General features: G+C 39.8%; 1 protein-coding gene across 15 annotated transcripts in view; it reads right to left on the bottom strand.

Annotated features, from left to right (window-relative positions):
* Window positions 1–21,287: 21,287 nt before the first annotated feature.
* Window positions 21,288–24,198, bottom strand: part of tns1b (tensin 1b) — a 146,845-nt gene continuing 143,934 nt past the window's right edge. For all 15 annotated transcript variants that reach the window (XM_026296460.1, XM_026296466.1, XM_026296468.1 and 12 more), the window contains one exon: window positions 21,288–24,028. In XM_026296460.1, coding sequence (XP_026152245.1) covers window positions 23,890–24,028 — 139 coding nt within the window. In that variant the 3' untranslated portion in view covers window positions 21,288–23,889. The remainder of the gene's footprint in view (window positions 24,029–24,198) is intronic.

Genomic DNA, 24,198 nt, shown 5'->3' with positions numbered 1-24,198 from the left:
GCAGCAGCCATTTGTGTAGTTACAATAGTTTGTGCTTAACATAAATAAAGGGAGGCTTTGCGTGAAACATTGATTTTGTTTATGGGGAGACTTTTGAGGTGGGGCTCAAATGTAGCATGATCTCATTCTGTACCTGGTCTCAATTCACAAACCTGGATGCAGTTAAATGTATGTGTCATGTGTACCTGCGTAGGAATCTAATGGAAAGACATGCCTTTGTATACGTGCACAGTTTTGTTCCTCTGTTTATTCAAACAAATTTATTCAAACACCGCCTTCCAGTAGAAGTCAGTGTTTACTCATGGGTATTTGTTTGTGTACAACACATACACCGAAATGCCTAAAAGAAGTAGGGGTTTATAAAAAATGTGTTCCCTTGGACGTGATGTTAGTTCTATGATGCCCTCAATTTGTTTGGTCTCTGCTGTCAAGCTAATGAGGTGAGTGAGTGAGGGCGGCCTGGTGGAGGCAGAGGTCAGCCAAGAGCCAGTGCTGCTTACCAGGCTGCTGCACTGTGAGGCTGTGGCTCAGGGCCTGACCACAACTCTTGTGAGGGCACAGTCCTCTGGCAAGGGCTGGCACAAAGTGAACCCATCTGCCATACAGAAATACACACAGCCTGACAAACTGTGTGAGCCACTTGTCCATGTAAAAAGTGTGTAAATTGGCACAGACTGTAAATATTGAAGGCTTGAAAACCACGCTCATGCACACATATACTGTGTAGTATTGAGAGAGATTTTCTTTTAGCCCCCACAAGACCGCCATGAGGGTGGACTAACCCAACCAGCTGCCAGTAGAACACTCAGAACGGATGCTTCAGTGCATGCATCAATATGAGCAATTCCTTTAATTATGGGTGTTGTGAGGCTTTTGCCTCTGTATTTCCTGGACATGGTTCCAGTTATTTGGTCACTCTTGCAGACTGAAACCCAGTCTGTTTACAATTTAAATTCCTGTAGAATTTAAGTTCAGTTTTTCAAGATGTTTTTCTTTGTATGTGGTATATAGTACAGTGGTGTGAAAAGTGTTGGCCCCCTTCCTGATTTCTTTTTGATTTGATTTAGATTTTTTTTTTTTGCATGTTTGTGACACTTTAATGTTTCAGATCATCAAACAAATTTAAATATTAGTCAAAGATAACACAAGTAAACACATCGTGCAGTTTTTAAATGAAGGTTTTTATTATTAAGGGAAAACAAAATCCAAAACTACATGGCCCCGTGTGAAAAAGCCCCCACTGTTAAAACACAACTTAACTGTGGTTTATCACACCTGAGTTCAATTCCTCTAGCCACACCCAGGCCTGATTACTGCCACACCTGTTCTCAATCAAGAAACCACTTAAATAGGACCTGCCTGACAAAGTGAAGTAGACCAAAAGATCCTCAAAAGCTAGACATCATGCCGATATCCAAAGAAATTTAAAATCAAATGAGAAAAAAAGTAATTGAGATCTATCAGTCTGGAAAAGGACACACAGGTAAGCTCTACAAAATGGGACGATAGACCATGTCCCAGTTTACTGTAAACAGTCAGAGGTCATTAATACATAACCATTAAATTACTTTATTAATAAACAAATTGAAAAGAAAAAGATAACCCACAACAAGACCCCTTCCCCCAACACACCCACACCCAAATCAATCCCAGGAGCCAAGGCTCAGCCGTGGGGGAATAAAGACCAAAGGGGAGCTGTACTAAAATAGGAAAACCACCCAAAACACAGCAAAAGAATAACTAAATTGTGCACCACAAACCAAGAAGGGGGAACCACCACCATGGACATCCACCACCATGACACCAGGGCATTGGCTCCTGTCACACACAAATAAAAATTACTACAAACAAATACAATAACCAACAAAGCAAATATGCAAACAATTAACACATACAATTCACTCCAACGTCACAGTGCAGTACAGAGAACCTACAGTTAAAGTTGCTATAAAGCAAGGATCGGACACAAACTAGTACGAGCTACAAGCCGCAAAACAACCCAGTCCAGTAGTTGCAGCATGAGTAGTAGTCCGTCAGGCTCGTACACACAAAAGTTCATCTGCCCCACAGCCCAGGTGCACCACCCGCGCTGGGGCTGAAGAGAAACTCCACAAGGCCCAGAAGGAACAGGGCTACGGCAGAGCCCGCAGCATCCAGCACTCAGAGTAGACACATAGCGAAGCAGCGGCAGTAGTGATGGGAAGTTCGGATCATTTTACTGATTCGGTTCTTTGAATCCATTACCTTCTTCTGTATACCCAATAAAATGATTAATTTCCCACGCCTTCTGTTCGAGTCGTTCGCGCATTACAATGCAAGTTCACCTTAAGGTAGTTATTTTTTCATTAATGCCTTACAATAACCTAAAACATGGACTGGGAACAGTATTTGGGAATAATGTGTCTTACAGTCGCTTTGGGAGGGGGATGCATAATATGGCAAGGGTGATTTCTAACTTGCCGAGATATGCCTCCCCTACGATATACATACGTGTGTTTATGTTATGCTTGTATAATGGTATGAACACAAACGTGATATTTCAATTAATACCAGTATGTTTTACGTAATGTGAACCTCACAATGAAAAAATCAGCTGTACAACTGTGTCAGTGGCTTAAATAATAGGGGATGCATATCTCGGCAAGTTAGAAATCACCCTTGCCATATTATGCATCCCCCTCCCAAAGCGACTGTAAGACACATTATTCCCAAATGGGGCATTCAAATCTCGGCAGGCATGCAGAACTCGGCTTAACACCGGAAGCCAAACAAAAAAGAAAGAAGAACACTAAGGAGGGCAGTTTTACAGGATGCCAACTAGTGCAAATGGCCAATGGAATCCAGACCTTAAGTGACCGGCTAGTCTGCGGCTCATACTGCCACACATGGAACAGTGGAGAACCTTCCCAGGGGTGGCTGGCCGACCAAAATTACCCCAAGAGCGCAGCAACGACTCATCCAAGAGGTCACAAAAGACCCCACAACAACATCCAAAGAACTGCAGGCCTCACTTGCCTCAGTTATTTTCATTGTTCATGACTCCACCATAAGAAAGAGACTGGGCAAAAATGGTGCATGGCAGAGTTCCAAGATGAAAACCACTGCTGAGCAAAAAGAACATAAAGGCTTACGGTTTTGGCAGAAAACATCTTGATGATCCCCAAGACTTTTGGGAAAATACTCTGTGGACTGACGAGACAAAAGTTGAACTTTTTGAAGGTGTGTGTCCCATTACGTCTGGTGTAAAAGTAACACCGCATTTCAGAAAAAGAACATCATACCCGTAAAATATGGCGGTGGTAGTGTGATGGTCTGAATCCGATTGAGATGCTGTGGCATGACCTTAAAAAGGCGGTTCATGCTCGAAAACCCTCCAATGTAGCTGAACTACAACAATTCTGCAAAGATGAGTGGGCCAAAATTCCTCCACAGCACTGTAACAGACTCATTGCAAGTTATCGCAAACGCTTGATTGCAGTTGTTACTGCTAAGGGTGGCCCAACCAGTTATTAGGTTTAGGGGGCAAACACTTTTTCACACAGGGCCATGTAGTTTTGGATTTTGAGAAGAAATCAGGGACGGGGGCAACACTTTTTCACACCATTGTATATGTGTGTGTGTTACTTTGGTTTGTTTTTCAATGTTATTTAATCATCAAAAGGCATACTTAGTTGTACAAATTATTCCTCAGTTGTCCGAGCCACATGTTGTGCTAAGATGCCTTAGAGAATAAATGTCAGATTAAGCTCCATAGTTCAGATATCAAAACCCCGCATCTCTGTCCCTTTTAAGAAACTATACAATACTGATTAGCTAAAAGCTGCATGAAATTGAAAGTTATAAAAAATACCACCACACAGTAGTATTCAGTAAGCCCTGAATATAGAACAGCCATCAGAACAAACATTTTTCCAGTTTATTTTATTTTGTCATAGTGTTATGACCCTAGGGGTCATTGTGTGTGTGGTTGTGTGTTGTTGGCTCTCCCCTCCCCATTTCGAGTGTGTATGTTTGTGTGTGTGTGTGACGGATGCTGGAGTGGGCGTGGACTCGAGGACCGTGGATTGGACTTCCGGGATTGGTCCAACACTTCCGGAAGGACTATAAGAAGCCCACGGTCTGCTGCCCCAGAGAGCTATTCTCCCACCTTTGCCATTCCCAGCTATTTGTTAGAGATTTCGACTTCGAGTTAGTTAGTTAGTTAGTTAGAGATTAGGTTTTTGTTTCGATTAAAGGATTTAGTATTGCTAGGATTTTCGTTATTTAGTTTAGAAATACTTAGAGATTTAGGCTACGTTTGTGTTTTGTTTTCTCCTGTTTGTTTTAGGAGTTTCCAGGCTAGTGACCTGTGATTTTGTGTTATTTCTTTTGATTAGCTATTATAGGGCTGTTTAGCGTTTTTGTTATTTGATCTTTTGTTTGTTTGAGATCGTAGGGCTATTGTAGCGTTTCTGTTATTGATTTTCGTTTGTTTGATATCGTAGGGCTCAAGGAGCGTTTTGTTTTGAGTAGGGCTAAATTAGCGTTTTGTTTGTGTTGTACATTCTGTATTGTATTCTGTGTTTAAACAGAATAAATATTCGTGTTAATTGTAATTCGATTATTCGTTCGTGTTTGTTGAGAGTGGAAGAGGTTTGGAGGAAAACTCCACAATCGTGTTACGCTCCGGCAACCCCTAGGCTGGGGCGTAACACATAGTCTTATTAACATCACTGAGTACTTTGTAAATAACAAAGCCTCAAATTCCATGTGCCCCAGCACTCCACAGCTCTACAGCTTTTGGAGGTGCAGTTCTGAGCAACACCTGCTGAATGCTGCAGCTGTGGCTGTAACAATATGTCTACATAAATGGAGAAAGGTTAAAGGTTGTCACCTCTCCTCCTCTCCATCTCCTTAGCAGTACCTCCCCATCCCCCCATTCTTAAACCTTCATAGTAGCCTAGTAACCCTGATGTCACATGTGCATATCACACACATAGACACAGCTCAGCACAGCTTTATGCAGGGGTCAAGGTCATCAAGCAAATGGTACTTTCTGTTATGTGTGGAGAACAAGAACTTGATTAGCCCTCTGCCCAGGGGACCTTAAAGAAACAACACAAAGAATGTTTTCTGTTCACTTATTTCACACAGTCTAAATCTATATAGCTATACTTCCAAAATGCACATATTTCAACACAACAGAGTTTTATTGTTGACAATTTAGGCAATTTGTCACACTTACTGTCCATGTGCTACTCTGAACATTATGTTCAGGGTAGTGTTTTGTCTAAAATTAGCCACAACAAAAGACACTGTGCAGACACCTTTAATTCAGTCTTTGTGTTTTTGGACCGAAAATTACTTTTAAAGGATGTAATTTTGAAAAACATCATTTAAAACTAAAGCCTTTTGTTGGTCACAATGTTAATTTAAATCTAAAAAGTTTATGTCACATTTGAATGGAGAATGTGTAGCTGCTTGTCTGATGTTTTTAAGAGAAAGTCTCTGAATTTTTAAGTGAGGAGAGAGAGAAGAGAGCTCCTTTTAATAAAACATTTTGTGGATCAGTTTAGACTAAAATGAGTGTAATTAGAAATGTGACTTATACACCTTACTTTTTTTTTTTTTTTTTCTGTTCACCAGTTGTGGATCAGTTGTTGTTTTATTGCTGTGGGAGCCAGAAGCAGAGCCAGTAAGTGGTTTTGGGTTCATGTCAGGGTCTCCTTTCTCACAGAATAAGTGCAAACGTGACAATGACGCCAGCTTCCACTGTGAGTAGCAGACTTCCTGCTCATCTGGCTTATGATAGGAATATTCATGAGGACAGGTGTCCCAAGCAGCTATTGGACAACATGTGACAGACTACTTTATGTTATGTAACAGAAAATGAAACAGAAAAATGAAGAACCCAGACTTTGAGTTGCAAGACCAGTTTTTGTTTTTTTTAGTATCAGTGTAAATCTATGGACACATAGGCTGAATTGGAGAAGCATAATAAATAAATATTTTAAATAAATAATTTACTTGCTGGCTTCAGTTTAGTTCAGAGTTTGGAGACTGATTGTCTTTTTAACTGAACCTTATCCAGATGTGATCCACACTGATAAAGGCAGACTGTAGTCACATATAGCATAGAAGAGGGATCTCGACATTACTCACGTGGTGACAGACATAGACAGACACATGCGCTGGCATGCAGCAAACATGAAAAGTAGACAGCAATCAAGTGAAGAAGGAAAAACTCATTACCTTAATGCTTACTGTTGCCACAATTAAAACCCACCCTTTCCACTCATGCACACATAGTCCCACCAAGCAAATGCATCTGCCAGTAAAGAACACTTTCCCAGAGATATCAGTGACGTACATATGTGAGCAAACTGGCTCACAAACACGTGCGGATGCTCGCCCGCACATGCACGCACACACACACACTGATGTCATGTCAGTCACCACTGGTTTTCATTGTTTTCATTTCTTGCTGTATTGCCTGTTTATTTTAGCAATCTATTCTCAGAGAGCTACAAAGGTCCAGTGATCCATTGAATCCAAAAGGTCTGTACTGACGCCTCTCTATTGTATCAAGGTTTTATAATGTCCAAAACATAACTACATCAATATCAGCGTGTGAGTCTTTAGAATATTATAAGCATAACTATATATTGTATGTATTATATTCATTGTTTTTTAAGAATGAGTAGTTAATCTCTTGATTCACAGTAGCCTGCCCATGCTTTGTGGCATAATCTGACACTGAAAAGAATGCGACAATGAAAACCTATGATTAGTGCAAGTCTAATAGGCATTTTGGGATTTGGGCTTTATGGAAAGGGTGTTGGTATGTTTGACAGGATACACAGACTGGAGAGAGGGTTGCTGAGGATGCCAGGGCAGGTAGGGTTGGAAACAAAAGTTCATATTAGCATTCTGCACTGGGCAGTGATTAGAGTCTAGATGCTTTGTAGGTACGACGAGAGGCTCAGTGTTTGCTTTCCAAGCTATTAAACCAATATAATACCAGTATCTCTTCTTCCTTTACTTTTCCCCTCTTTTTCACCTCAATTTCCTCCCCCAACCTGTGATGAAGAAGTTGGATTGTAGCCCACTAGAGCTGCCTAGAAAGGTTAGGGTTTTTTGACACTGCATACTTCTAACTTTGTTTTATAAGAAAAAGGTAGAGTTTCAGGATTAAATAGACATTTTGTAACCTAGTAATCATGGACCTTTGAAATTTCTGATTGATGTTTACAGAAAAGGGCCAATACAGAAAATAAATAAGAAAGCCTGTTTTGGATGAGCACAAATAAGAGAATTAATTTTAAACCCCTTTTCCCAAAATGCATCATATGCACAATGGGAAATTCAGTGTGAAAGAAACCTGGCTTTGCAGCCCTAAACACCCTGTTGAGCTTGACAGATTCAGAAAGCACCAACCTACACTACAAGGACATGTTAGAAAACAACTGTTCAGTCTGAGAAGGGTATGTCTGAGCAGGTACACTGGTGCTTTGAGCTATATGCTGATTTTAGCATGCTAACATACTCACAATGATAAAGCTAATATGCTGAAGCTATATACATGTGTACCATGTTCAAAAACTTCAACATGCTGACATGATATGCTAATATCTACCTCAAGTACAGCTCAGCATAATCTAAAATATGATGCCTGAATTTGTATACTTTCAGTATGTAAGTGCTGTGTGTCTTAGCACATTAAAGAAAATCTGTAAAACCATCTGTTAATCAATTAAAACACTCCTTCAGTAAACTAAAAAGGTCAAAGGTCCTGGGGGTAAAGGACACATTATTTATACTACCACACTGACCGGATTCATCAATCCTTCCTTGTGTCCTGTGTTTACTTTGACCATTCCCCCTCCAAGGATTAACTCTGCACTTTTGCAGGGCAGGTGTAAAGAGGTGCTGAGTAAGCTGAGTACAAACTTTTGGGGGATGGTCTAGGATCACCATACTGGCTTCTTGACCTGAAAGCTTGAGGAGAGAATCAGGAGGAAGGGACAAAAAGGCACATGGCCACATGCTATTCATCCACCTGTGTACTGACAGGCAGAAAGCCCCTGTCACAACAATCTCAAACACCCCTGTGCCCCAGCCTAACCTTAGCCAAACCCCTCCCTGTGTCAAGTAACCCGTGGTGACCCCTGCAGCCATCTGTTACAGGGCTCTGGGATGTGTTGACTGGCTAGGATGGAGTGGAGTGAGTGGTTGTACTGGGGTAAAAATTAGGAATCCTGAATTGGTGAAAGAAATTGAGGAGCTTTGAGAAAACATGTACACAAAGAATGGTGGGGGTCAAATGATCAAACACTGACTGTAAAACATAATTTTAACTGATTGCATATTAAGCTGTGAGCTGAATACCCCCTGTAAGATCCTTCACAGTGGGCATGTGTGGAAACCACGGCTGTATAATGGGAACTGGATATGGTGCCATGGCTCAGCTATGCAGCCATTTTTACCCAGTGGCTCTATAGTCAAAGAAATGTCTAGAACACTGTTGAAAGGACACAAAGAACTGCAAACCAGGTGAATTATCACTGTAAAACAAAGTAGTCCATTAAGCCACATTCACATTTGTGAAAGTTTGCCTAGCCTAGAGACTTTTATTTTTGGATTGTCATCACAAGGTAGTGATGTACAGGCCAAGTGGAAGCACGCAGGCTGGGCACTCGTGCTTACCCCGCTGGGGTCTCACTAAACAGAAGCAAACATAAAAGGGAAGTGTTTTGAAAATATTTCTGACTAACGGACTAGGAAAGAAATGTTATTTCAAGTTACTGAGTGCCATCTCTGAGTCTAGGACCATGCTCTTAAACTGGAGACAGTGAATGATGTGATTATAGGAAAATAAAAGAAAAAAAGTTACAAGTAGGGATGCAGCAATTAACCAAATTAAATATTAACCGTGCTATAATGCATCATGGTTAATTAATCATAAAAGGCTCTGCTACACCAGGTGTTTCTGACTGTATGGAATGGAGCTGTTGCAACCTGCACAAAACGAAAAAGTGAAAACAGTGCACCAGCTTAAAGTGGTGAAGAGACACAGAGGCTACTACACACACTAGATTAACTATGGCCGAGGGACCAAACAATGAAGCTTTATTTCTATCAAAAGAACGTCCGTCAGTAGTGTGGGAACATTTTGGGTACACCAAGAATGACCAGGGCGTCACTAAAGATGACAGATTATCTGTTTGCAAAACTTCTAAAAAAGTTGCTCCTAAACGAGCCAATCGATCAAATTTGATGCAGCACCTACGGGATCACCACCCAGCTTTGTACGCCCAAGTAAAAGTAATACATACTGTATTTTCTGGGCTATAAGTCACACCGGCGTATAAGTCGCTTTTAGCAAAAACAGCATTGGTGAACAGAAAAAAAAAAAAAGTCACTTTGTCACATTTCTAATTATACTAATTTTAGTCTAAAAAAGCCTGTGAACTCAGAAAAAGAAAACTCAGGAGTGCAGGAGCAGGAGCAGGAGTAGTGGACACGGGAATCTGGAGCTCATGGGGCGAGAGTAGGGAAAACAGGAACCAGAAAAAACTTGAACCAGGGAAGCTAGAGTCCAGGGACGCAGAATACACAAACCGAGGGAGAATCAGGGAAACTCAGGAGTGTGGTAGGGAAGCTAGAGTCCGGTAACATGGAACACAGGGAGAGAGGAAGAACCAGGCAGACTCAGGAGAGTATGGTAGGGAAGCTGGGGTCTGGTAATACGGAACACATGGCTCGTGTAAGGCCACTAGGAGTAAGGTTACACCCTCAGGGATCAGGTTTGGCCTTCAGGAGTCAGGTTTGACCAAAGACTCTCATTTAAGTAAAATCATTCTCATTAAAGCAAAGTTTTGTCTCTCTTAATCCCTGAGGTAAGTGTTTTGTTTTATAGCTGCTAGATATCCAACATAGTTATCAGAGCTTTTTCACTGAAAACCACTGGGCATACTGCTGGATACAAGGGTAATGAGAGGGGAATTGCAGCTAAGAGAAAAGGCTTAGTAAAGCAGAGGTGAAGTACAAAAATAATGAAAATTTTAAGGTGTCAATGTTTGTTTTTCTAGGTTTATTACTATGAAAATTATGACTATGCAAATACTTTTGACAGTAAACAGTTCCTTAGTAACATTATTACTGCTATATGACGTGTGTGTGTACTTTCATCTTAATTATTTATGGAAAAAAAATAAAAAAGAAAAAATAAAAAACACTGTGTCACACAGAATATCCAAGCCAGCCGTGTATCTGAGTTTTAGCAATAACATCCTGAAAGTAGTATTTTTAGTTAAAGTCTTTGAATTAAGGACATGAGGCGGGCAGCCCAGGAGGATAGTGACAGCACTCTGATGGTTTTGCCTTTGAGGCGCCAAGATGGAAACATTTGGAACGCGAATGAGTCACATCTACCGGTCACAGGATGGACAGTCAGTCATGACACCAGAAAACACACACAAATACAATTTGTGTTAACACATTGGTGCACATGAACACACACTGGTGCATACACACACATAGAGGAAAAGTAGTACAGTCCACATTTGTTAGTTCTTTGCATCCATCAGTGTGCTGTAAAAGACAAGAATGTAAACAAAGACACAAAGGTGCAACCTACATGCTACACACACAAAAGCTTGTATGCTTTTAACATCTCTATTTGCAGGCTCATCATGGTTAAAGAAAAATGAGGTCATTGACAGAAACCTTACATAATGTAGGGGTATATACCAGTTTGTTTTTAATGACAACAGGATTCTGTTTTCACATCATTCGTCACCACTTAGGTGTATTTATTTTTTAATATAATCTATTATATATGAATAACATAACCACAATACCGTACACATTTGTTTACTGCTTTGAAGGTTTATATTCTGTCTGGCAAAGTGTACACTGATGTCTCACTGCATCCAGCTGGAGGCAAGAGGCATGGCACATTTTCTTGCTCTCAGTGGTGACATTTTCCTCATGGGTTAACACACTTTGAAGCTGAACTCTGTTCTGGCTTTGCTCACCATGCCCCCTTCTGCCCCCTGCACACACAAACTCTGACCTCCAACCCAGAAAACAGGACAGGAAAAACAAATGAGGAAATAATGAAAAAGATAATTCTGTTGAACACAACGGTGAAATGTGCATTATTTCACATCTTTTAGAGTTTGTGGAAATACAGAAACATCTTGGAGCAACAGTGAAAAACGCACCTTATCTTTTAGTTTTCAACTTTGATCTTTATTCTGACAGAAGAAGATAAAGATATTATCAGAACAAGACTAAATGTCAAGTTCTGGAACAGTGTGAGATGAAACTGGTGAACAAAGCATTACAGAAATCAAGAGGTATGACCACCTTCTGCTGGAATATTGACTATTCTCCTACATAACGAAGGTGAAAGTAAAATGACATTTGTTATACCACCACAAAAAAGTGTTGTTGAGCAGACAAACTGTAGGAACAGGAGTCCGCATCTCTTCTAAGGGAATGCTGACAGTGTTGTTCACTTAGAACCCCTTTCTTAATCTCAGCCTACCTTAAGTCAGTCAACTATATTATCTATAATCACAGGGTCTGTCCCAATCCAGGGGCTGCATCCTTCAAAGGACGTGGTGAACAAAGACACAGCCTTAGTAGCCTACATAGACCACATAGGCCAAACGTTGCCGAGCCGAAATGAGATTGTTTAGTCAACGGAGGACTGTGTCACCAACTGTTCCTGCCCCTACTGTTGCGAAGCTCTGCTTCTGTCGCCTAGCAACCTTCACAGCTGTGTTAAATTACTCAATTATATTACTCAATTACTTAAACTCTCTAATGATGGAGTCAGATATTTGATTTTTCTTCATTTATATTATTTTAGTAGAAAATGAGATGCTTCGCCGCCAGTGTCAGTGAGCGATGTATCTCATGTGACGTCACTTTCGGTCAATGGTATAAACTTTAGCTAACGTAAGTTTACTAGCATTACTAGTGTTTTTAATTTGGATAATTGTATTTTCATGGTCACCGCCTCACTGCTAGTATCCAATATGTTCGTTTTTTGTCACCTTTCACAAAGATTCTTGGGATATGTTGGGCTGCAAAGATACATCAGATGCAGCATTCATCTCCCAGGGAAAGAGGAATGCATGTGTCAGCTGTATTTGAAGGAGCCTTTGAAATGGAACAGCCTTGTCATGACACTGTGATGCAATCGGCAGCCTATGAAGGATGCATCCCCTGAATTGGCACACAGCTATAGAAAAAGTCCTGACTGAGACTTTACATCAAAAAGTGATCATTTGTCATTGCTTTCCAAACCGACAGTTTGATTACCTGACACAACTATGGTTTATTGTACAGACTTTTGTTTAATTAAACTATAGACAGCACAGTGATCCTGATCAGACAAGTATGAATCAGGTAAGATTAGACTTCTGGCTAAAAACCAACCAACTCAAGGTCAACTCATTGGCTAAGCAACCAGCATGTGGCAGCCAGAGATGGGTCCAAAATGAAATAATCAAAAGCAGTGCACAAGACAGGTCTGGAATCAATTAGGCTACACACAACTGTCTGTCCACAAATCCAAGATAAGTCTGAATATGGAAAAGGTATCAAAATCAGAGAAAAAACAAGATATATATGCCTAGAAAGCTTGAAATGTCTTCTTTTAAATGAAACAATTCAAGTTGAAAACAAGTAATCGTGACAGACTTGGCAGGCCCAAACATACTGTGAGGGTCTGTTGGGAATGTATGGCCGAACCCTTTGTCAGAGGGGTCTTTAACTCCCACCTCCGAAAGAGCTTCAACCAGATCCCAAGGGAGGCTGGGGACACTGAATCCGAAAGGACCATGTTTTCCACCTCCATTGTCAACGTGGCGGCTAGGAGCTGTGGCCCTAAGGTTTCGGGTGCCTGTCGTGGCGGCAATCCCTGAACCGGTGGTGGACACCGGAGGTAAGGGATGCCGTCAAGCTGAAGAAGGAGTCCTACCGAGCTTGGTTGGCTTGTGGGACTCCCGAAGCAGCTGATGGCGGCAAAACTCGGGTATGGGAGGAGTTCGGTGAGGCCATGGAGAAGGACTACCAATCAGCCCCAAAGAGATTCTGGCAAACCGTCCGGCGCCTCAGGAGGGGGAAACAGTGCTCTGCCAACACTGTTTACAGTGGAAGTGGGGAGCTGCTGACCTCGACCTGGAATATTGTCGGACGGTGGAAGGAATACTTCGAGGATCTCCTTAACCCCGCCAACACGACTTCCATAAGGGAAGCAGGGGCTGGGGATTCGGAGGCTGATCCATCCATCACCAAAGCCAAAGTCACTGAGGTAGTTCGGCAGCTCCTCGGTGGCAAAGCACCTGGGGTGGATGAGATCCGCCCCGAGTACCTCAAGTCTCTGGATGTTGTTGGGCTGTCATGGCTGATACGCCTGTGCAACATTGCATGGTGTTCGGGGACAGTACCCCTGGATTGGCAGACCAGGGTGGTGGTTGGTTCCTCTTTTTAAGAAAGGGGACCGGAGGGTGTGTTCCAGATTGTCAGGGAGTTATTTGGAGAGGAAGCAGCACAAAAGGTAGATGGTTTGCCTTTGTCGGACAATACAGTGAGCAGATGCATAGTTGAGATGGCCAATGATATTGTATCACAACTTTTTGTCACGATTCGAGGATTTATTATTTAATTTCGGACCAATGATTCGCCCACAACTGGTACTCAGGGTTCAAATAAAGGTTTTATTAGAACAGAAAACAGATGAGGTGTAGGGGATGAATGTGGAGTGACCAGACCATGGAGAATTGCAGACAGTGGACTATGGGAGTTGTGGTTGCAGCCCAGGCCGGGTTTGATATCGCCAAAGCAATATGGACTTATGAATGAAAGTTGAACCGGGGGGTTTTGCAGAACAGAATCTGCCAGACGTTGGTTTTCCTGGTCAGGGGATCCGGATTATCTGAATGATACTCAAAAGGTGGCAGGGGTCAGGAACACTTCTTTCTTTCCAGAACAATGTTGCAAGGGTTAACAAAAACAAACTCTGTAGCTGGATCCCAACTTTACTGATTTTCAATTGTCCAATTCAAAAAATACTCGTTTCCTCTTGAGATCGTTCCATTTGAATCAGTTCAAATATCCAAAAGAAAACCGGGATCTCTTCGGCTCAAAAGAAAAACTCAAACATCCTCCTCTTGAGAAAAAACACAGAAAGAGCATAGATACTCCCCTATTGATATGAAACAAGGTTTACTTAGCTTTACGCAGTACGAGAAACACTTGATTCCATTGTTAGTGGTCCAGGGGTAGTTCATCACATGTCGAAGTAGCGAGAGACAGGAAATTCACTTGGCAAACAGCAGCGTGGAGGAAGCAGACAACCTGGCGGTTTGTCACTGGCAGAGAAGTGGTATTTATCTGGAATCAAAAGGCACAGGTGATTTCAATCAAGAAACTTATGTTACGCTGTACGCTGTTGCCACACACTGTATGCTTCATCGTGAGGCTCTTGTGGCCAAACGCATTGAAGATGATTTGCATTTGAAGTGCTGAGGGATGTAGTAAAAACTGTGAGCTATGTAAAATCACACCCCTTGAAACATAGGCTCTAGAGATGGGTGCTGATTACGAAGGTTTGCTGCTCCACTCAGAGGTACGCTGGCTTTCCCGCGTGTTAAGTCGTGTGTATGCGCTGCGCAGAGCTAAGAGAGTTTCTCTCTGGTGAAAAGCCAGAGCTTGCCAAATGTTTGAAGATGACTCCTGGATACTGAAGTTGTCACACATGGCAGGTGTTTTCCAGCATCTCATTGCCCTCAAACAAAGCATGCAAGGACACAATGTTCACGTGCTGAACACAGAAGATAAGGGGCGCCCATTCACGCAAAAATGATCCCTGTGGGACGTACATTGCAAGAGGGAGTTACAGAAATGTTTCTTCTATATAACCAGGAATGTATCTCCTCCACTGCTGACAACATCACTCCCGTAATTCAGCAACACCTGTCACATCATTGAACTGGATTCATAATCATCTGCATCTTATGTACATCAGTCATGCATGCACTGTAAATACCCATGTCCTATTTATGCAGATACGGTACATACTGTTATTACTCCATCCTGTTACCACAGTACTGACTGTGTTATTTTATTTGTCTTATTTTTATATTTATGCCATCTTATATTTAGTTTATTTTTGTAATTTCTTCTTAAAGTTATATAGCGGATGCTATTCTGTGTGTTTAACTGAGTAAGCTACTTACGTGCCTTGAATTGCCCCTAGGGGACAAATAAAGTTCTTGATTGATTGATCTTCAGGGCTATTTTAAACAGTATTTTCCTGATTTGAACAACACACACCTGGACTTTGTTAGAAACCCATTTGCACCAGGGGCTGGCACTCATCTAGATCTAGCAGCCCAGGAGCAACTGATTGACTTGACAAATGACAGGATGAAAACAAGGTTCCCATGCCTTCCTCTGTTACAGTTGTAGATGTCTGTGAGAAAGGACTACCCTGTGTTGTCTGAGAAGGCAATAAAATGTCTTGCCACAACTTACTTGTGTGAAGCTGGATTTTCAGCACTGAAAGTACTTCAGTCCAAGCACAGAGCCCATCTGGAGGTTGAAAGTGACATGCGCCTTGCTCTCACTAAAATGAAACCATGCTAGGACAAACTATGTAGAAGCCACCAGGCTCATCCTTCCCATTAGGGGTTTTTGAATCAGTGAATGATTAAAATTTCATAAACGCTGTTTTCTCAAAAACACAACCATGTATAAACTCGCAGCTCACATATTATTGTAGCCCAGTTTGTGCTGATTACACTGTTATCAGACTTTAGCCATTAATATGTTTAAAAGCAACTGAAAAAAGCACAAATATCTGGGCATGTCAAAACTTGTCCAGGGCCCCAAAACACCCTCAGACCCCAGAGGGTTAATGTTATAACCTCTGCTCCTGCTGACCCTGGAACAGGAGACCATCAAGTGTCAATCCATTTACACTGGCAGAAAAAGGAAACTGAATAAAGAAAGGAAAGATGAATGCCACAAGGCAGTCTCAAAGATTATTGTTAAAGGTTTGCTGCCTTTTTTTATAGTGGAGACTCCATGGTGGAGGTAAGTAAGCTGTAAGTGGTGTTGGCCAATAAGCATTAAGGTTGTCAGGTTTGTAGGTAGTCTCTTAACCTAGATAAAGTTTTTTTTTTTACCTTTTATAGTAAGAAACAATGATAAAACAATGCTATTTTTGCGTTTTGTGTTCTGATGATGGCAAATGATAAGCACCTTAAACCTCAGATATCCTCCTGAGACCCAGCCCACTGACTTGTGTCCCTTGTAGTGGACAGTTTGTTCACATCCAAACGGTCCTATGGTCCACTACAGTGGACATGCTATAAAATTAAAAATAAAAATAAATTTTAAAAGTCTAAATTGTAACATTTTAAACCAAAAATAGGTAGGAAATTACAAAAAACAAGAAATTGGAAGACACTTATTTTCCTTGGGTCTCAGGAGGATATCAATCCCCCAGTTGAGACATGCTCTCAAATACCATCATACCTGCAGCTAAAAAGGAAATGTCAAGAAAGAGTTACAAGATGTTAGGGATATGGCTGTGACTGCTGATGGCTGGACCAGCATTGCACAGGACCACTACCTGACAGTGTCAGTCCACTATGTGAAAAAGGGCTCCATGAAAGAGAAATTCCTACATACAAGGGCAATATACACATCCCAGACAGGGGACATTGTAGCAGAAGAGATAGGAGATATTCTTGATGAATTCAGTATAAAGGACAGAGACAGTGGATAATGCAGCAAACATGGATGTAGCAGTAAAAAAGATGAGTATTAAAAAATATATGCTGCTTTGCTCACACTCAGTCTCACAGGATCAGAGCAATGGTGGTGTGGCTGAAAAGGTCCAGCCTGGCCAAACCTGTCCTTAAAGAAAAGCAGTGTCTTCTCGGTAGGTAGAAATCACAATAGATCAACCTTAGTGCAAAACTCTTTAGCCAAATAGTTTAGAAAAATAATGCAGTAAAACATATCTGCTAATAAACAACCACTTTAATAAACACACACACACACACACACCTCTTTCTCACTCCAGGTCTTCCAGAACATGCTGTCGTCCTTGATATGAGAACAAGGTGGAATCGACTCTCACATATACTGACTTAAAACTGCTTGAACTTTATTAAAACTGTGATTAAAACTGTTTGCACTGATAGGTTGTGTTGATTACATTTTGTTCCTTTGTGATTTTTTGTTCCTTTATATAGTGGCTCAGGAAATAAACCTGTAAAAAGTGTCAACAACCTGATAAAATAAACTGGACTGGGAGACTGGTCAGGGTTGAGGGAAAGCTTAATGGAGCAAAGTACAGAGATATCCTCAATGAAAACCTGTTCCCCAGTGCTCAGGACCTCAGACTGGGCCGACAGTTCACCTTCCAACATGACAACGACCCTAAGCACACAGGAGTGGCTTAGGAACAACATCTCTGGAGAAACCTGAAAATGGCTGTCCATCGATGGTCCCCATCCAACCTGACCAAGCTTGGCAGGATTTCCAAAGGCCAATGGCAGAAAATCCCCCAATCCAGGTGTGCAAAGCTTGTTGTGTCATACTAAAAAAGACTCAAGGCTGTAATTGCTGCTAAAGGTCCTTTAGCTAAGTACTGAGTAAGGGTCTGAATACTTGTGTAAATGTGGTAGTTTTCTTTTTAATGAATGTACAGACAGTTCTAAAATTCTGTTCTCAATTTGTCATTATGTGGTACTGAGTGAAGATTAATGAGAAAAAATTAACTTATATTATCAGGATGCAACATAACAAAATTGAAAAAAATTAACTGGGTCTGAATACACTGTGTGTACATATACATATATATATATATATATGTGTGTGTGTGTGTGTGTGTGTGTGTGTACACGTGTGTATGTGTGTATGCCTTTTGACTTTGTTTTGTCTGAAAAGGAAACACTGGCATCAAGTGGCCACACATATTATTACAGATACACAAACCACTTCTACCACTATAACCATCAGACAGTTTAGTGGTACATTCTTGGAACATTACCAAGATGAATAAAACTATAGTAAATTATTAAGTCAGTGTTTTTTTAGATTTTTTAGAAAATACGAACTCCTACTTTTCCACTAATGCTGACTTTTAAACAAACCTGTTCTAGTCTTGTATCCACCTAATTAAATCTAATAATATTCTGAAATCGAAAATATTGAAATATTAATTATATTAAATACTTGTTTTGTTGTCACTATGTGTCTCCATGTCTCCATTAAAGTGGTTTATGGTTTGTCAGAATTAGTTTCTAAGATGAGTTGTCATATTAGAAATAAAAGTGTTTAAAGCTGTTCTGAACAACCACACTCAAACACATGAGGGGAGATGTTTAAAGTTGTGTAAACAATTATAAAAAAAGGAGCCAGAACTCTTGCTCTTTTCTCCAGCTGGCCAACCAATGGGTGTGAAGGTTGCACCGTTTGTCTGAGAAAGTCAGAAGTGGTCAGTCATGGAACCCCTCAAATCTGACACCGCAGGAGTGTGGGAGAGAAAGCTATCTGACTGTATTTGAAAGCTATCTGACTGTCTGACAAGCAGTTCAGCCAGGATATGAAGCCAGCTTTTGTCCAGTACAGCCCCAGGTTAACAGAGGGTCACTGCTGAGCACCAATTCAATTCAATTGAATTTTATTTGTATAGCACCAAATCACAATACAAATCATCTCAAGGCACTTTACAAAAACACCCAACTATTCCCTTATGAGCAGCACATGGTGACAGTGTAGAGGAGAAACTCCCTTTAACGGAAGAAAAACCTCCAGCAGAACCAGGCACCAATAAATTGCATACATAAAAATCCAGATTTACACCAGTGCTATGTACACTTGTAAAACAACAGATGCATAAAAAACAAGGAAAAAAAAAAAAGAAAATCAGCTCCTGCTTGTGGTAAACACTACATTGTTCATTTCAGTCAAGCAACCTTAACTGAAATAAAACCATAATTTACTATAAAGGACTCACAAGGACAACTAAAGAAATGGTAAACAGAGTAAGTAGAAAAATAATATACCAAACAAGAAGCTTTCCAAAAGTCCTGCAACCTAAACAACAATATATGTCACTTGTCTCCATACTGTCAAACCCTCTGTCTAGTTCCTTAAAATTTTGGTGGTTTGTTTTGCAGGTCTTAATAGAACTAACATTTGTCACATCATTTACAGACTTGAATCTGGCTAACAAGTTGTGTTTGTGCTTTAAGAAAATTTGCAACCCTTATATTCAATGTTGCGTCATTTAATAATATTGGTGCCTCATAAGTCATAACATGATTGATTTTTTTGTTTTTTAGTTACAAAAACTGTCTAATGAACAGCTGCTAGATTAATTTCCATGAACTTCTCAGCAAGTTTCAAGTAGCAAATATTTCCATGTTAACAAGGTAAACTGCAACAGAGTGAATATAAGTAAACATTTGCAGCTAAAGACCTGCATGTTAGCACCATCATAGAATAAATACATTTGCAAAGCTCAAAGCAATGCTATCCTGATATACCCATTTCAATATACAATGCCATCCTAGCTACACTTTCTGTGCAATTGTGTAGTAGAATTGTATTGCCTAGAGGCAGACAGAGCTGCTTTCACACTGGTGTTAAAAAATGTTTTGATACTGTCATTTATAGTCCAAATAAATGCTTAAAAGTTATTTAGTGCAGAGGCTTTATTCTTCCTTTAGAGTGGTAGTTTGTTTGCAAAGTGTAGCTTTTCAGCTGTGAAATATCATTTTCAGAAAAAATGGGCTCTTACTCTTTAGGAGTTTAGCTCTCTGTTCTTGCATTTCAAGGTCCTTCCAGGTCCTTCTGCAGTTTCACAAAACTATGTTTTGCATCAAATGGCATTTTTAAAGACTTCTCAAAGTATCACTTAAGAAAAAAAAACCTATATGACATCACTGAATGACAATGTTCAGGCAACTGTTCATAGTGTCACACCTCTGTCTGCCCATTTGAAATGGCTGCATGTATGTCCTCAATGACTTATTTTTTTTAAGCCAGTAAGGGAACAGAAAATTGCTGTCCATAAAATGTTATTATAACAATTTAAAACTTTTATGAAGTAAAGCAATGATGTCAAGAGATTGAACTACCAATGATCCCAATAGCTGAAGCTAGACTTGGCTATGTATTTTAACAGAAAAGCCATTGTTGCCATTTCGTCGTAAAAGACAAAGTGTCTGACTGCAAGAGACTACCTTATCCCCTAATCAAAGTGAAAAAAGCCCCTGTTACTCTTCCACTCAAATAAGTGAACTTCCTGTGCTCCAATTTTTCCGTTATTTAGTTACCACATACAGTATGTTACCGTTAGTGTAACATGAGAGTGGATGGTTTTGTCCTTTTCAGCTATCTGTTACAAGTTGAAAAACTGAAAATATTTCCACTTGAAATACCCAGGTGCGCTGTCGGCCATGTTTCCCAAAAGTTAAGGTGCTAGGGAAAAAGGAAGTTAAAGGAAGTTAAAAGCCATGTGAGCGCTTAAAAACAGGATGAGCCATTTGAGGACATTCATACAGCAATGACCTTTAACCTTAGTTGCTAAGACATGTCAGCTTTTAATAAATGACTAATAATATTATTCATAATAAATACTTATTTATAGTAAGTTAATATTATTAGTAATGGTGTTACTGCACTTACATTACTGCGTTTCTATGGAAACTAACAGGCCTGTTATTAAGTCACTCCCAACATTGTGCCAATAATCAGGCGCTAATGACACACTCATGGCTTTGTCATCATTGGATTTGGTCAGGCCCTCCAAACTAACATTACAAAAATAGTCAACATGATTGTTTCCTGATGAAAGTTCGGTTTAGTTTATGTTTAGATGGAAGATACCAATGTCAGAGTTTAAATAACTTCAAAGATTTAACTTAATCTTTTTATTTAACATTTCTAAATAACACCAACTATCGGAGGCACACCGGGCCAGTGGTTGAAGCCTCTTTTTTGTACCATAAATTAGTTTTTAACAGTTTTCTTTGCAGTAGTGAATTTTTAACTATCATTATATAATCAAAATTGATAAATAAAATAAGGTCATTCTCAATGCCCACACTTTAATAAATTTAGTAGTTCAGAATTGTATGTTAAAAATATTTCAAAAGTGCTTATTTTTTTTTGTAAACATGGTTTTTGACCTATGGTTTCCCAGAGTAAGGGCAACAGCAAAGCCAAAATGCAAGTGTTGTGCAAATGAAAACAAATATGCATACTTTTTAATTTGTACTGCTTTTTAATGTGTTTTTTCTTCAGAAATAATAAAGGCCATACAATGTAGCAAAACCAAAACATGACAAAGCTCTATACAGGCATTGTAGCTCATTCATACACAGTCCAGACTAATCTGTCAAATCTGTCAAAGTGGCCAGACGTCACTGGGGTTTCCATCTTGGCAAACAAATGGCTAACATTCAGTTTAAAGAAGAGGAATTCCTCATTTCTCAACAAGCATTTCTTAGGCAAAAATATAGAGTCATCAGTCTCATATACTAATAGTCGAGACACAGCCACCACACTAAAACCTGATGATAATTATGTATGGGCTGAAAAGACTGGTTGAGTAAAACTTGAGAATCCTGTGTACAGATTACAGCCAGCAGCATTAAAATAACAAATGGACTTGAGCATACAGACTCCTGCTAATAAATAATGGAACATTCTAGTCAGATATTAAAGCCCAGTAAGTGCTTATTTTTATTTTTGAAGAAGTATGTTTGCGTCAGTGTAGGGCCCAAAACTAACCCTTATCTAATTAGTTTACATCATGCTGCCATATGATTGTAGTGTATCAGGCATAAAGAAATCCTCAAATGGGATGTTAAAATGAACAAACATAAATTTAATTTGCATTAAAATGTATGCTCTATTAGTTAATTTCCTCAGTGTTCAAATTTACCTAAAACATTTACACTTCAACATGCCACAGCTAAAACACTGTATTAGGATTAAAGTGGTGCCTTTGTAATGATCTTTCTACACCACATGAGGGCAGCAGCTACCTACTGCACTGACTAATTTTTCATGTAGAAAGATAAGTCCCACAACTGTGGAGCAAGTCTCCCTCCATATATGCAATGATGATATGAAATGGGTATGTCAGCATTCATATCTTCTCTTAATTTATATGAACACACCAGTAATACTTAAACATTTAAGTGCTGTACTTAGACAAAGTATTTTCTAGGCAGGATTAACTAAATATAACAATTGTTGGCAACACTTTTGGGTAACTCCAATTTGGACTTCAGTGACAACATTCTTTCATACAAAATATTTCCCTCTTAAAAAAGCCTGCCCAATAAAACAAGAATGTTAACAAAAGAAGGTAATGCTGTGGAAAAAACAACAGTGATACACTTTAAATGCACACATTTTACACCATATATATGTCAATGCACTTGACTTTAGCCAAAATAAAAAGCTTTTCTTCTTTTCTTCTCGCGTTCCGTAAGTTTGATGTATACTTTATAATACATGTATACAAGATAACAAAGAGCAACAAAGCAAAAAAAAATAAATATCTTAAGTCACTGTTTGGAAGTTTTATATATATATATATATATATATATATATATGTATAGCTTACTTTTGGGTAGGGTGTTAGTGTTAACAGGTTTGGCCAGCTGACGCAAAGAGCTCCTTTCTATTGACGGAAACTTACAAAAGATAAAACTGAAGAGCAGTATAATGTGACAACAGTATTCTGTAAAGATCGCCCTCACAAAACGACTCTTGGCTGTTCAGTCACAAGAGTGGACAGCAGCTATGTGCTGTGCAGACTGAACACAGGCTGGGTGGCACAGGGAGCTTGCCTCACCAAAACAAGAGGCTTGGTTATTGACGATTCAGTGGGTTTCTTAAGGCAAATCCACAAAAGACAGGTTTAGTCAATTTTGTCAGACTCTAGCTGCACTTCAGAGAGAACTAACATTTGCAACTTTACCTGCACTACTGCTTCAGACAGGAAAGGACCTGTGGCATTTTTGAAAAACCACCAATAAGTTTGGGTATTTGCCTACTTATAACAGCCTGGGTACGTTTTATGTTTTCCTTTTTGTTAAAAAGCTCTGCATTAAAAAAGTCAGGCACCAAATGTTATCTAGAACAGTCCTACTCATAAAGCAATCAAGAATATTTACACAGACCTTGCCAGCTGCATAAATGTCCGAAAACACTTTATCCAAGATGGCAATGGTGCAGAATTGACCTACAGTATCAGTACATACAGAAAAAAAGTTCAGTATTTTTGATTAAGCAGCCATATTTGTTTTATAAAAGAATACTTCCAACCCTCTGACAGTTGCACACTATACATGCCCTGACTACTTTTTTTAAATCTTTGGTTGATCAATCGAAAGCCTGAAAGACCTCCAATTCATCTTAACAACACACAACCTGACTTCTTCTTTAAACATATAGATGAAACAGTTGCTAAAAAATGTACATTTGCACACACAATGTCTTCCTGTTAATGAGTTACCCTGCCAGGGAGCTTAAGATCACCTCCCATCCCACTGTTACACACAGCCACACCCGTCCTGCACTTCCTCTAGTCCATTCAGTTGTCCATCCAAGATGTAAAACACATGCATGCAATTCACACACACACTCTCATTCTCTTTCTCGTCTTCTCTTTCATTTACATACAACACACACAGACACACATTTGCTTAATTTTAAAACAGCAAGAAAAATAACGTAACACAGAAAATCAAATGCTAAATTGTACAAACCACAAAGTGTCAGTGGTTAAGGGAAAGAAAATAACCAAAGGGTTTTTTTTTTTAAAAAAAGAGCTTGGTTTGCTGAAAGTTTTCATTGTTTCTGCGAGGCAATTGTCTTTGAGACAAAGTTAACGATAGCACTGGCAGGCTGGTCAGGGTCCATCTCAGCGAAGAGGTGGCTGATGTTGTCAGTTGTGCTTCCCTGCTTACGTGCCACAAACCCAAAAAGCCTGGAAAGACAGTTAGAGATTTATTCACTAGGGCTACCATGTTCAAGCAGACTGCATCAAAAATTTAAACTGTTGCAGTAGACCTCTAAACTCATTGGTTAACTCATACAAACAGATGCACCATAGTTCACATTTATCTGAAGTCTCTTTTTCATAGACCAGAATTGGAA

This window comes from Mastacembelus armatus, chromosome 21 (genome assembly GCF_900324485.2).
Source record: "Mastacembelus armatus chromosome 21, fMasArm1.2, whole genome shotgun sequence".
NCBI lineage: Eukaryota > Metazoa > Chordata > Actinopteri > Synbranchiformes > Mastacembelidae > Mastacembelus > Mastacembelus armatus.
Note: the sequence above shows the minus strand (reverse complement) of the source record. Positions and strands in the feature narration are given on the sequence as shown.